Source organism: Mixophyes fleayi, chromosome 5 (genome assembly GCF_038048845.1).
Source record: "Mixophyes fleayi isolate aMixFle1 chromosome 5, aMixFle1.hap1, whole genome shotgun sequence".
NCBI lineage: Eukaryota > Metazoa > Chordata > Amphibia > Anura > Limnodynastidae > Mixophyes > Mixophyes fleayi.
In genome coordinates, this window is record NC_134406.1 from 14725861 (window position 1) to 14738812 (window position 12952).

At 40.0% G+C, this 12952-nt stretch overlaps 1 protein-coding gene across 1 annotated transcript in view; it reads left to right on the forward strand.

Annotated features, from left to right (window-relative positions):
* The window catches only part of ASAP1 (ArfGAP with SH3 domain, ankyrin repeat and PH domain 1), a 205368-nt gene that overhangs the window by 179699 nt on the left and 12717 nt on the right, over nucleotides 1-12952 (forward strand). The window contains exons 16-21 of the mRNA XM_075211471.1: nucleotides 359-407; nucleotides 3649-3812; nucleotides 9560-9693; nucleotides 10592-10683; nucleotides 11598-11784; nucleotides 12181-12266. Of these exons, the coding sequence (XP_075067572.1) occupies nucleotides 359-407; nucleotides 3649-3812; nucleotides 9560-9693; nucleotides 10592-10683; nucleotides 11598-11784; nucleotides 12181-12266 (712 nt within the window). The remainder of the gene's footprint in view (nucleotides 1-358; nucleotides 408-3648; nucleotides 3813-9559; nucleotides 9694-10591; nucleotides 10684-11597; nucleotides 11785-12180; nucleotides 12267-12952) is intronic.

Sequence of the window (12952 nt, forward strand, 5' to 3'; positions counted from 1 at the left end):
CGTGCTGTCAGTTTGTACCAATATTATATTTTAAGTGCATCTCGGGGAGCTAAAGCACATGTAATCTATGCACGTTGTTTATTCTTGCTGCCTGTTGTACACCACTCTGCCATGAGAGGGCGCTGGTCTTCCTTTGTTCGTTGATTCACTTTCAGAGCTTTGAGCTGTAACTGGTAGATACTTCTGTCCTAATAGAATATTAACACCGATATTGTATTGTAATTTATCACATAGCCGTGACCACTATAAACTTAACTTTGTTATGTAATGGGTGCAAAGCAAATGCTGATTGCAATGGAAGGGGGATGGCTTTAAGAACAGGTGTTATTTATTTAACATCGGTTATTTTATTTTTCAGATAACAGGACGTATCACTTTCAGGCTGAAGATGAACAGGATTATATAGCGTAAGTGAGTCTTGTACCAAATATAATGTGGAAAATAATTGCAGAAATACAAAACATATCTGGCTATTAGAAAACCTCAAAAGGGAAGTGTCAGTTCCCCACGGCTTGGCTTTTATGTGCCGTTTCTCCTCTAGTATAACAGCTCATTCAGCTGTATTGCTATAATCTGTCTCCCTCCCATGTGCTGACTGTATGACATAAAGGGGGAACCTTCATCCAGTGGTTTATTTTTCTTTAAACAAGTCCGTAAAGTTGGTCCTCGTTGGCTCTTAGGATGTATATCTCCAATTCTCTTTTTCAAATTCCTTTTTTCATTACTTTTATACTACCACTATACTAGCGTTGTGACCAGAAGTGAAGCAATTCAAAGGAATTGTTCAAATCCACTATAAACTGTCTACTCTCGACTCCAGTCTCAGCTTATCTAATTAAATAGTATTAAAATTAGATGTTGTTATCAATGAGTTAGAGTTCTGTAGATGCAGTGCTCAATGTCTATCCTAGCTGGCCTCCGTAGACCCCTTCATTGCCAACCCCAATAACAACATTGTCACCTCACTCTTCCCGGTCCTCGCGAGGATTACACAGAGATTGGCAGTCTTGGGTATTTTGCTGAAGGTAATAAGGGTAGACATTGTCATGTAGGTCAAGATTGGGAGCATGTTGACGCTATTACAATAATACCTAATTGATTATTTTTTTATATATGTGTGGCTGGATCACTTTTAAATAACTTATTGTATAAATATATTTCAATTATTAGCGCAGTGCGCTAATTTATATCATTGCATATGTACTGATTTTGATACTGCTATCTTTGTGTATTAGAAATGTACTGATTGCTGATGCAATAGGCATGTGTGTGAAGGAAATGTGTTTTTGCAGCTGTGTGAAGAAAGAACCCCATGTTAATCTCATGTTAATTAGACACTTTCATCTCAGTAGCCAACAGGTCTTTTCAACCCAGGAAGGGGATAGTTACCTGTATCCTGCCTTGCTAACAGCAAGTTTTAGGAAATCACAGATTTGTGTGAATTTTGTAAGTAAAATTGCTTCAAATCCACTTCTAGAGAAATACCACATCCTGATGTTAAATCATCTGATGTTAAATCATCTGATGTTGATATTAGACGTTTCAGGGCCTGGTCGGATCAGAGGGCTGGGCTACCCCCTGACAACACGTGTGTCAGAATCTGTATAAAAGGACCATGTAATGTATCATATTTACCATCTGACTTCTGGATGATCACCAGTACCACAAACTGTTAAAGTCCTTGTCAGGACTCTTGGGCAATAAAACATCACTGCTTGAAGATTCTGCCTCACACCTATTGCCTGCTGTACCTGTGACCAAAAGAGAAGAGCTTGCACTCTAATCCATTTCCCGGCTGTCCTGTGTTGAACCCATCGTCTCTGCATCAACACTCTACCTGCTATCCAGCAGTCCTGATCCATAGTAAGTGGTCAGGAGGTACCAGCGAGCCCACAGCAGAGCGGCATTATAGCAGCTACTCCAGACGTACGCAGTTCTGGATGCTGCAAAGGAGTTTGCTCCAACTATTGCACAGTTGGCATTCACATTTGGGGAGTGTTTGGTGGCAAGGTGACACCAGTAGGAATGGTTAGTAACAGTCGGTGAGAAGGAAACCAAGATAAACTGTGCCGGAGGAACACCAATCCATTTCTCCTTTCCCCCCTACTGACCGGGTGCTGATGGAAGCCTATCCGGTCGCAGCCTAATTTTCAAAAAGTAAAACAAATTAAATTGTTGGGTAGACATGTCCTTTAACTACAAGAAGTATATCTAATCTAATCATAAGGGAAACATGTAAGTACTCCCCAATATTGTCATTCTCTATTTTACACCTCAATGAGATACAAACTGTAACCAGAAAATCTCCGTTCTCTTTGAACGTCTTATGGCAAGACCACTGCTGGGATGGCAACAGCACGATGAGAGCACTGAGATTCAGAATTACACCTACTTGGCTGGGATCTTGGAGAGTATATAGGTCACTGACAGCAGAGGTCCTGGACATCACCCTACTGATTGCTGGATGGAGGATTGGTGTAATTTCAGATTTTTTATGTGTCTGAATATTGAACAAGCAACAATCGCTGATTTATATGGTGGTTCAAGGTCTTCTCATCTCCCGTGTGGTAATTGTCGCCTGCAGGAATCAGGGGATAGAATAGTATTTTCTTCATGTAGCAGCTATATCTTCATTTTACTATATATTTTCTCCCATATGCTTACATATTTAGTTTGTCAATTAACTGCTTGTACCTTGGCCAATAAATTAGTGATTGGTTCTTTAATTCTTGCTTCCTCCACACATACTGCAACACAACATGCATTTTTGTTTACATAAAAAATCCCAATGAATCCAGATTACAAGTCTGCTTATATAAAACAGCTACTAATAACATTCAGAAACATTTATGTAATATACATGTGCAAATTTCAGGAATAATACCTTGTAAATTCAAATCGTTTTACATTCAGTATATTTTTATATAAGGTGACTTCTGTTTTATGTTTTTTGTGTTTTGTTTTTAAATATTAAATATAATTCGTTGTTGGTTTGTTACGTTCTTTTGGTTGGTAAAGTTAAGGATGTGGCCATAGTGTAGCTTGTGTGACAATTACAGTCTGCATTAAGTGTTCTTCTAACGTGGGAAAGGATTTACTAACGGTACAAGACAATATCCATCCTATGGAACGGAATTCAACAGACGCCCATTGTTAATTTCTGTTAATGGCATCATATTGTAGCGGTGTTGGTATTGTACATAACGCAATATTCTCTCCTCTCTTTCATATTTCTACCAGCATAGATGGCATCCTCCGCTCCTTCATTATATATTATTGTAGTATAGGGACCTATTTAGGCATTTTGCCAAAAACAACTTTTGTTCTTTCCCCGTCAGTCTCAGCAACTTCTACTACTTAGATCTGTGACCTCGACTGTCCTGACAGCGGACACGTTGGCTATGTGATGTGAAGATGTGTGCGGTGCACCTTAATTCCATGTGTAACTTCCACTCTCCCACGTTATAGATTTCCCGCGGTTCTGTCTTGCCGCGTCTTCAGACCGTTACTGCGCCTGCGTTGCACACAATGGGTTAAAGCACTTTATCTCATCTTATTGTACACACATTATTGCATCTTGGGTGGATTCACCTGTCATCAGCGCAGGTTCCCAGTTGTGATAACTTGTTGCTTGTTTCTGTCTCACAGGTGGATATCGGTTTTAACTAACAGCAAAGAAGAAGCACTTAATATGGCTTTTCGGGGGGAGCAGAGCGCTGGGGAGAGCAGCCTTGAGGATCTGAGCAAGGCCATTATTGAAGATGTACAGAAGACGCCCGGAAATGACGTTTGCTGTGATTGTGGGTCACCAGGTACTGACGCCTTAATCATTATATATAAAATGATTTACCATCAAGGCGTTATCTCCATGGGCTTCTTGTCTCAGTAAAGAGGACCTGTCGGCTCCCCCTTTCTCATAAACCAACCCCAGTAAAACAACTTGCCTAGTAATGGATGCGATAGTTACATCTCTGCTTAGTACTTTCACCGTCCCTCCCTAGATGGTGTCCGACACTGTATGATAATGAGTATTCAGTAAGTGAAGATCACATGAGGCCAGAACAGAATAGTGATTGGACACTTGGAGCTCTGAAATAAATCTGCGGGTGGGCGATGGGATATATATTTTTATAATATTGGTCTAATTCAGGCAACACTTGGTTAAGTTTTTCTTATCCTTGTAGCTCATTAAGATACTTGGTGCCCTTCTTTCTTTTTTCTCCCTCTTCTTTTGCTCTTTCTTTCTCTGTCTACTCTCTTTTCTTTTTTTATCCTTTTAACAAAACTCCGGTCATTTGTTACTCCTTATTCTAATCGTTCGTTTGACTTAATGTCGTACATGCTCTACGCTGGTCGTAGATTTGATAATCTGTTGTGAATTTCTCTTTATTATTGTTTTATTAAGTGTATTTACTTTGCCAATCGCTCTTTTTTGTTATTTTGACCTTGCAAAAATAAAACTTAAAAAAACAAACAAAACATAATTGGTGCACATAAACAAATGTTGTTTCCAATATTCCCAATCCTATACCTATAACAATTCTATGCGCCTTCCCTAATGCTGCCCTCTCAGTGCCCACAGGCTACCATCACAGTTTACAAGTACATGTCCTGTTTGAAGTAGGCAAGGAACCTGTAGCCAATCAGAGCATCAAAATGTTCAAGGCAGCATATGACAGGGGCAGTGACATGATGTGAGGAGGGGAATGGAGGCAGCAGGAAGCTACAGCCTGAGAGTTATATACTGGGAGGAGCAGGGTCCCCAGTAGCACAGAGGAGTTGCACTGATGCAGTAATTCAGGAACTGATGTTCAGAGACTGATTAAGACCCCTATGCAAGTTGGTTTGGGTCTCCCCTCCTCTGATCAGTGCTGGGATTGAAGCTGAGTAACTAGACAGACAGAGCGCAGTAAGAAGGATTGTCCTTGTTGCTATGTCACTATAGCCACCGGGCCTGCACCCTCATTAACTCTAGACACCGGGCAGCGGTACAATCGGCAGACATCCAACCATCCCTCCCTCAAAATACAGGCACTTTTTATTTATATTAAATTAAATTAGTCAACTGTGAAGATTGGATAAAGTAAGATTGCAAGAAAATCGTTTTTTTTCTGGTCCTGTGTTCCTGTGAATGTGGTTGTTACTTATCTGCAGGGATCAATTATTTTTGTTGTACATGATCTGAATATACAAAGTGGTTATACAGTGTAAAAGTGCAACTCAACTGGAAAAATTGAAAATGTCAATGTGTACAGGATTTAGTTGTCCACATGACAGTGACCAACTGGTATTTAATAGTTCTTTAAATCTACAGCATGTTTTGGCTTTCTCTGATGCTGCCAGGATAAACATCTTAAATGAGGGGCTCCTCCGCAGAACAATGATGGGGTCGCTGTGATCTAATTGTCTTAAGTTTTTTGTGTGATATAGAAACAAGTTTTTATTTCTGGATAACATTCTGTAATGAAGAATGTGGGAGGTAATGAGCGTAGATGAGAGACACAGGTCTAGATGAGCGCAGAGTGAGTGATTTATTTATATAGCGCCAGCATATTACTCCGTGCTGATTTCTTCTATCCTCTATGTCTAGAAACATTAGGATAAACATCAGAATAATTTATAATACTTCAAAAACTGAAAAAAAACAAAACATTTTATAAAAAGTACTGCTAACTAAAACCACTTTAATCCTATAATAACAGAGTATATATTGTGGTGAGTCTTCTTTAGCTGTGTCCGTTAATCAGTCCCAATTGTAAAGCACTGCAGAGTCTACTGTATAAACCAATGTTAATAACAGTAATTAGTAATATCATTGTTCCCCTATTGTTTGGTAAAGTGACCTGTCTGTAAACCTACAGCAATCGAAATCTCCTTTATTTGCATTTGTAAACTATATAAAGTAGAAAATTACATTAATTAAGGACGTACTTGAACATAATTTATAGGAATATGTAACCATAGTGTATGATTAGTACTTGTGAAGTATGTAGAATTTTCTACTTACCACTGTAATAACCGCGATGAATGTAATTATCTCAGCATGAAAACAGCATGGCCATATTTATTCAAAATGAAAAAAGTGCGCTTGGAAATAGTGATGTAATGCTGCCTTCTACTAAGCGGCATTCAGACAGATCACCATCCAGGGAGAAACGCGTTGCTGATCATATACTGCCGGCCAGTGTTCATTAGTTGGTTTGTTAAGTTAGTTTCATATGGTGTGGAATGGGTGCGTTAAACACTAGTGATTTTCGGTTAGAAAGAGCTCAGCAGTCATAAACACTCAGACCTGACAGGGGAATGAAACCAGAGAAGAAATGAGACCGCGCTCAGTATATCCCATATTATAAATGGTACCAGCTGCATGGCAATATATATGTATACAAAACACAAAAAAAAAACAGTTGTTGTCAGCGCTTATATTTAACACTGCAGATCTGTATGTACCTAGCAGTATGAAAAAAAAATTCATATTGCTAGATACACAGATATGCAGTGTTAAGGATAAGCGCTGACAACAGTTTTATTTTTGTTTTGTGAAAGGGGAACGCTTCTACCCTGCCACTGGAGAGCGATTAAGTTCTGATAGTGCTGTCTACAGTGTGTTCCCTCTTCCCCAACACCCTGTCAGCAGCAGAGCGAGTGTAAATGTGTTTTAAATGCTCATGTCAGCGCTAAACGGAACACTGTCTGAAAATAAACACATTCTCACGTGCATGATCCAAGTTCAGTGCTGGCCACATACAATGCGCTCTTGCAGCCATTATCATCCAGTTGACCAATGTTAGACTACGCTCATGCCGGAAGTCCTATCTTGTCCAAAGTGGCCACGTAGCTGTTATGGGGCCTTCCCATGTGACCAGGTGATGAAACGCGTTATGATAGCATTCATTATGCCTCTGTTGCAGGGAATAGTTCTGGGAATGGCGCAGGCAGTGATAGTGACGTGATCTATGATGCTGAGTCGAGAAATAGATTTAGATCCTATCCAGCAATAAATACGTTTTATAGACCTGAAGCTGGTTCATTTTGTCGCGGGGACAGACCTCTTTTTTTAGTTTCCTTTTTAGGATGATAAACCGTGCCACTAAAAGCAGCAGGAAATCTGTTACTATTAGATCTATTTAGTCCATAGTTATAGTCTTCTTGGCATATATTATACCGTGCTCTTTGGAAATAGAACTAAACTAACATAATTCAAACATGTTGTATATTTTACACTGTATGTGAATGTAGCTAAATAATATAATAGGGTTCAGATTTCAATAATATATTTCCTATTTCTTGTTGGAATACAATTTCTAAGTAAACTGAGCTTGTTCCAGACCTGTGCATGAGGATCCCTGGTCCGGGCATAGATCTGAAGCGTGGACAGCAGGCCACTGAGAAACCTCAACGTGACGCCCTGCAACCTCTGTGGTCTCGTTTATATTGCCTCATATCTGAGAGACCACTTAACAGCACAGGATGCTACCTAACAGCTGACAGCATTATCCATGTGCAGTATGTTGGTATCGTTGGCTTCTGCTGCCACCTGCTGGATAAACGTGACACTAACATTTCTCATTTAGAATTTTTAGCATTTAGTCTGAACTGTTATAGATCTTAAGGGGGTATTCAATTGTTCATCCGGACCGCCGAAAAACTCGCACTCTAAAACTATTACCGTTAATACGGTAATATTGCACGTAAAAACCGTTCATACGGTAATTTACTCGCTGAATTTCAGCTTGCAGCTCAGAGAGCTGCGAGCTGAAATTCAGTGAGTAATTACCATATAAACGGTAATAGTTTTAGAGCACGAGTTTTTCGGCGGTCCAGATGAACAATTGAATACCCCCCTTAGAATTTAAGTGGTTTCCCCATTCACCAACACCAAAAGGAAGTGAGTGAAGCAGTAACACGACCGAGGCATTGCTATGTCCTGGATCAGGCATCATTTCTTAATTTATAATGAATATAAATGTTTTTTGATACTTACATTCTTGCATGGCTCGGACACCAGTATATACGTCATAGTGCATGTAGATGTGGTGAGCTTAGGTTGTGGCATCTTTTGGGAATCTAGCAATGTCACTCAGCATGACTTATTGTAGAAATATATATATATATATATATATATCATACTTGCCAACTTTTCCTCGTTGGCTTCAGGGAGATCCCGGGGGTTGTGGGCATGCGGAAGCGGGCCTTGACGAATCGCATCGTTATCTATTGCGGGGGGCGAGAATTGGAAGGTTGCCCTGCTCTCCCAGGAGCCCAGGAGGTCTCCCAGAAATGCAGGAGTCTCCCGGACATTCCAGGAGAGTAGGCAACTATGCGTTAAAGAAAAGCAGCTAATGAATCTCTAGAGACTGAAGTGTCTTTTACATTTCTGTCTCCATTACTGAAGTCATGTTGTCTTACCTGTCAGTCTTTGATTAAATCTGTGTCTCCATGAAAATGGCCACCTCCATAGGCATCAATACATGGACATAGGACACATTTTCTGAACTGTGTCATCATGTCACAGATGGTGAAGCCAACCACGTCTTGTACTGGCTCAGCATCAGGGAGAATGCCAGACTCTTCAGGGAGTGAGGGAGATCACCCCTATTTCAGGGAGTCTCCCTGACATTCAGGGAGAGTTAGCAAGTATTAGATATAGATATAGATATATATATAGATAGATAGATATATAGATATAGATATAGATATAGATAGATAGATAGAGATAGATAGATATAGATATCTGTTTCGGTTTGTCTTAGGGTAAAAAAGAGTAGCGTTGTTGCTCTGATATTTGTCATTTATTAATGCAAATGTTTTGTATTTTTCTCTGATGGGATTGCAGGACTGTTGCGTTGTGTGTATAAATACTAGATGTACAAACAAAGCTCATCTATATAGTAGACCAGCACTGTTTGACAAATGCAGGAAATGTCATCTCTATTGCCTCCTACTGGCCATAGACTATAATGACCCTGCATTGTTATTGTGTACTGTTATTTTGTCGCATCTGCTGGTTTCTGATACTACAAGAGCCAAGAGGGGCTAAAGATAAGTTTAGGCCCACTAACAATTGGGGTGTAAACTTAATGGGCCCGAGGCATTAGGGAAAGTAAAGCATAGGAAAGGAGTAACTCTGCACCTGGGCAAAACCATGTTGTATTGGAGGGGGAGGTAAATTTAAAATGTGAGGCAGATTTATAGTTTGGGTAGGGCATGTCCTAGATCAACTTTACATTTCCATGTAAAAATAAAGCTATCAAGTATTTGTGTGTTAGATGAAAATACAGCCAGTATTTAACTTATGTGCAAAATAATAAACTAATTTGTACCACTTACATTGTAACATGGTTTGCCCAGGACCTTTTTTTTTTGTTTTGCTCTCGTTTATGTCTCAGGCCCAATGTCTTTTCACAGTAGAGATATTGTGCCGGTTAGCTGATATTTATATACTTATTTGTATTGTACTATCCTAAATGATGGGGGTTCCTTGCCTGAGCAGTTCATCAAGACTTATTTTCATATCAACATATTTTCTTGATATACCTTTTACCATTTATTTTCACAGATCCAACATGGCTGTCCACCAACCTGGGCATTTTAACTTGTATAGAATGCTCTGGTATACATAGGGAAATGGGTGTTCACATCTCTAGGATCCAGTCTCTGGAATTAGACAAATTAGGAACTTCTGAACTCTTGGTGAGTGTTTTGCTGTGCTTTTGTTTGTTTTTTTCCCCAAGATATTATTCTAAACCATTGCTCTCTTTCTAAACACCTTTATAGAATCTAGAGACATTCCTGCAACATGAGTATTATTCTACATTATCCATTTAATATCTACATTAGACATATAGAAAGGGAAAATAAAAACAGGGTTAGTGTGCCAACAAGCAACTGCGATGACTTTATACTTAAGGTATCAGCAATCACGGTCAATCTCATTATCGTACTAATTTGTCATTAGTACAAATAAGCAATGATACTATCTAACGAAAAGTCCAGTGACGATTAGTATTAGAAAGCATTACATTGTCATTAGATTGTAAGCTCTTGTGAGCAGGACCCTCCCAACCCATTGTATGTCCCTCCTCCTGTACCTTGCATGCCCCTGTTCTCCCCACTGACCAGGGCTGCAGAGCTTTGTGCCTCTTGGAAATCAACGACAATAATAATAATTGTCACCTAATTTTTTTAGGAATTGGCACAAATGAAGAAACATTGGTTAGAGCAGCAAATGTGTTTTATAAATGTTAAAGTAATTATATGCAATACCAGACATCAGACCTCTTATTGCATTATACATTTATTTTTGTTGTTTACTGATTTGTACATACATTATAGTTAATAGCAGTTAGCGGAGATGCATGAACCATTATTAGTCACTTGGTTTACGTACAAAATCTGACTTAACCCATAACAGCCAATCATATATTCACTTTCATTAATCTAGAGTAAATTGGACTTTGAAAGCAAATATCTTATTGGTTACTATAGGCTACAGCAAGATGATGTCATTTGCACCAGGGTATTCAATAAGCCTATTAAAATCACACGCTGTGTCCCTGCTGATTCCTTGTCATTTTTTCCCTGTTTACAGCTGGCCAAGAATGTAGGAAACAATAGTTTCAATGAAATTATGGAAGGGAATTTACCTACTCTGTCAACAAAACCTACTCCTTCCAGCGATATGTAAGTAACTCGTGGATACTGTGTAAAGTTCCCATAGCTGGGTGCAGGCAGCTATCGTCTTGGCTGAACCATGAGCCTGTCGATCTGCCAGGTACCAGTGACATCACTGAGGCGCTTCAGATTGTGTTTGTGATTGTACGCCCTGTGCCCTACAACAGATGTTACAGTATAGAATACCTGACTTGTGTTAGCTCAGGTAGAGCAAGTGAGGAATAGAGTGTGAGATATATCAGTCTGTGAAATAGGGCTGGCGAATTCCAAACCAAAGTATAGTGCCAGGGCAGGTGAGCACCTCTACGACAGAGATAACATACAGAGGCATGAGGCCTTCTCTTGGGTGAACCTGTTGTGAGCAAACCATGCAGCAGACAGCACCATCTGTAGTAATTATACATCGTTATCTGTGTATGTGCTTCCAGCATCTGTCCCTTCTCCATAGTCAGCAGCATTATGGCTGGAAAGCAGAAAGAGCAGGATGTACTGTAGTAAAATGTAATACCCTTTAATAAACCATAAAGTGCATTGAGTACAATCAAAATCAGCTCTTCTGGATACTGATGTAAAGTCCAAGTCCATTATCCTTCTCCAGGAATGGACTCTTAAAGTGATACCGGAGCCAGAAATTGCTCTCTAATAGGGACCAACGCGTTTCGACCTCAGGATGTATATTTCATATTTTCCCTCTGCTTGTTTTTTGTTTGTCATACCATATAAACTGGAAGTACACAGACAGACAGACAAAAGTGTCCGATTACTACGGATGTGACCTGTCACATTTTCATTCCAATATGCAGCCGTTTACCAAATAAAACCCATTATACATGTGCAAACACTACTCTGCTAGGGCGCCCTCTGTTGTTTCTTAACTTTTATATACAGTGTATTATTGTTTTTATTTATTTTTTCTTCCCCAGGACTGCACGTAAAGAATATATCATGGCAAAATACGTTGAACACAAGTTCTCCAGAAAGATGTGTTCTTCAGCGGCTGAGAAGCTGAGCGAGCTACTTGAGGCTGTGAAATCTAGGGACTTACTTGCACTAATTCAAGTCTATGCAGAAGGAGCAGAGATCATGGAACCACTGTTAGAATCTGGACAGGTAATGTGAATATAGATGTTTATAAGCAATGGGTTTGGTCCCTGGGATTACACTTTTTGTGCTGATAAATTAAGGAGACCACCGGTCAGTGAGGGTCAGAGCAAGGTGGGACTCGGCATTTCAGCTTATTTTAAAGGGCCACCCAGCCAGAGATAACACGTTGCGCTATACAAGGAAGTTCTTTATTGCATTCTTAAATATATATGTCAGATTTTGCATACCTTAAGAGAAGTTGGGATATTTACATTTTCTGTGTGGCCTAGTACAAGCTCTTGTTCTACAATATCTGCAGTTTTATTAGAGGGCGGGGGAGGCGGACTGCTCAGTTTCAGTTGGGCGATCCCAGTGATCATTAGTTCGATGTATCGCTCTAATAGGTTGTGTTGTGTCTTGCAGGATCCAGGGGAAACAGCCCTCCACTTTGCAGTGCGCACTGCTGACCAGACTTCCCTTCCCTTAGTTGACTTCCTGGTACAAAACTGGTGAGCATTACTTCTTCCTTATCTTTCCTGTGTCTGCTGCCTTGTTATAAATGTGTGTAATGCTTGTCACACTGCGCTGCTCCATCACCATTCCCAATAACGAGCCGATCAAAGTCATTTTGATCGTTATCGAAAAATGTAAAACAAAATATATTTATGTGCCTTATTTTAAAAGAGCCTAAAGTGATATAAGTGGAGTATCCACCTTCCTGCAAAGATTATCTTGACTTCCAGCAAAGACATCCCTTGACGACATGCTTCCATTGTTAGTGCAACCTTACTGCTTCATGAATGAGGTCTTAGCTGGCTGTGATAAGGATACAGTTGTCACGTGTTGGATTAGCTGGTCAGAGAAATCTTGAGCAGTGTATCTAATGCTAGCGCCCCTCCCTGGCGCGTGCCTGGCGCGCTCTCCCTGGCGCGGGCCTGGCACGCTCTCCCTAGCGTTGACTTTTTAATGACTGACTTAACTGCAATAGAATTTATTTTATGTTGGTGGTTTATTGACCGCCCCTTTCCCTAATGTGACTTGGGAACTAATGATTGAGCTTTGCCTTGTATGATCATATACACAACGGACCAAATCACTTATTATATAAAGCGTCTGACACTTGTTCTACAGTACACAGTCCAGTGTCGGCAGTGCAGCTAATCATTGATTGTAACACTGTGTATTGCCCTCCTGT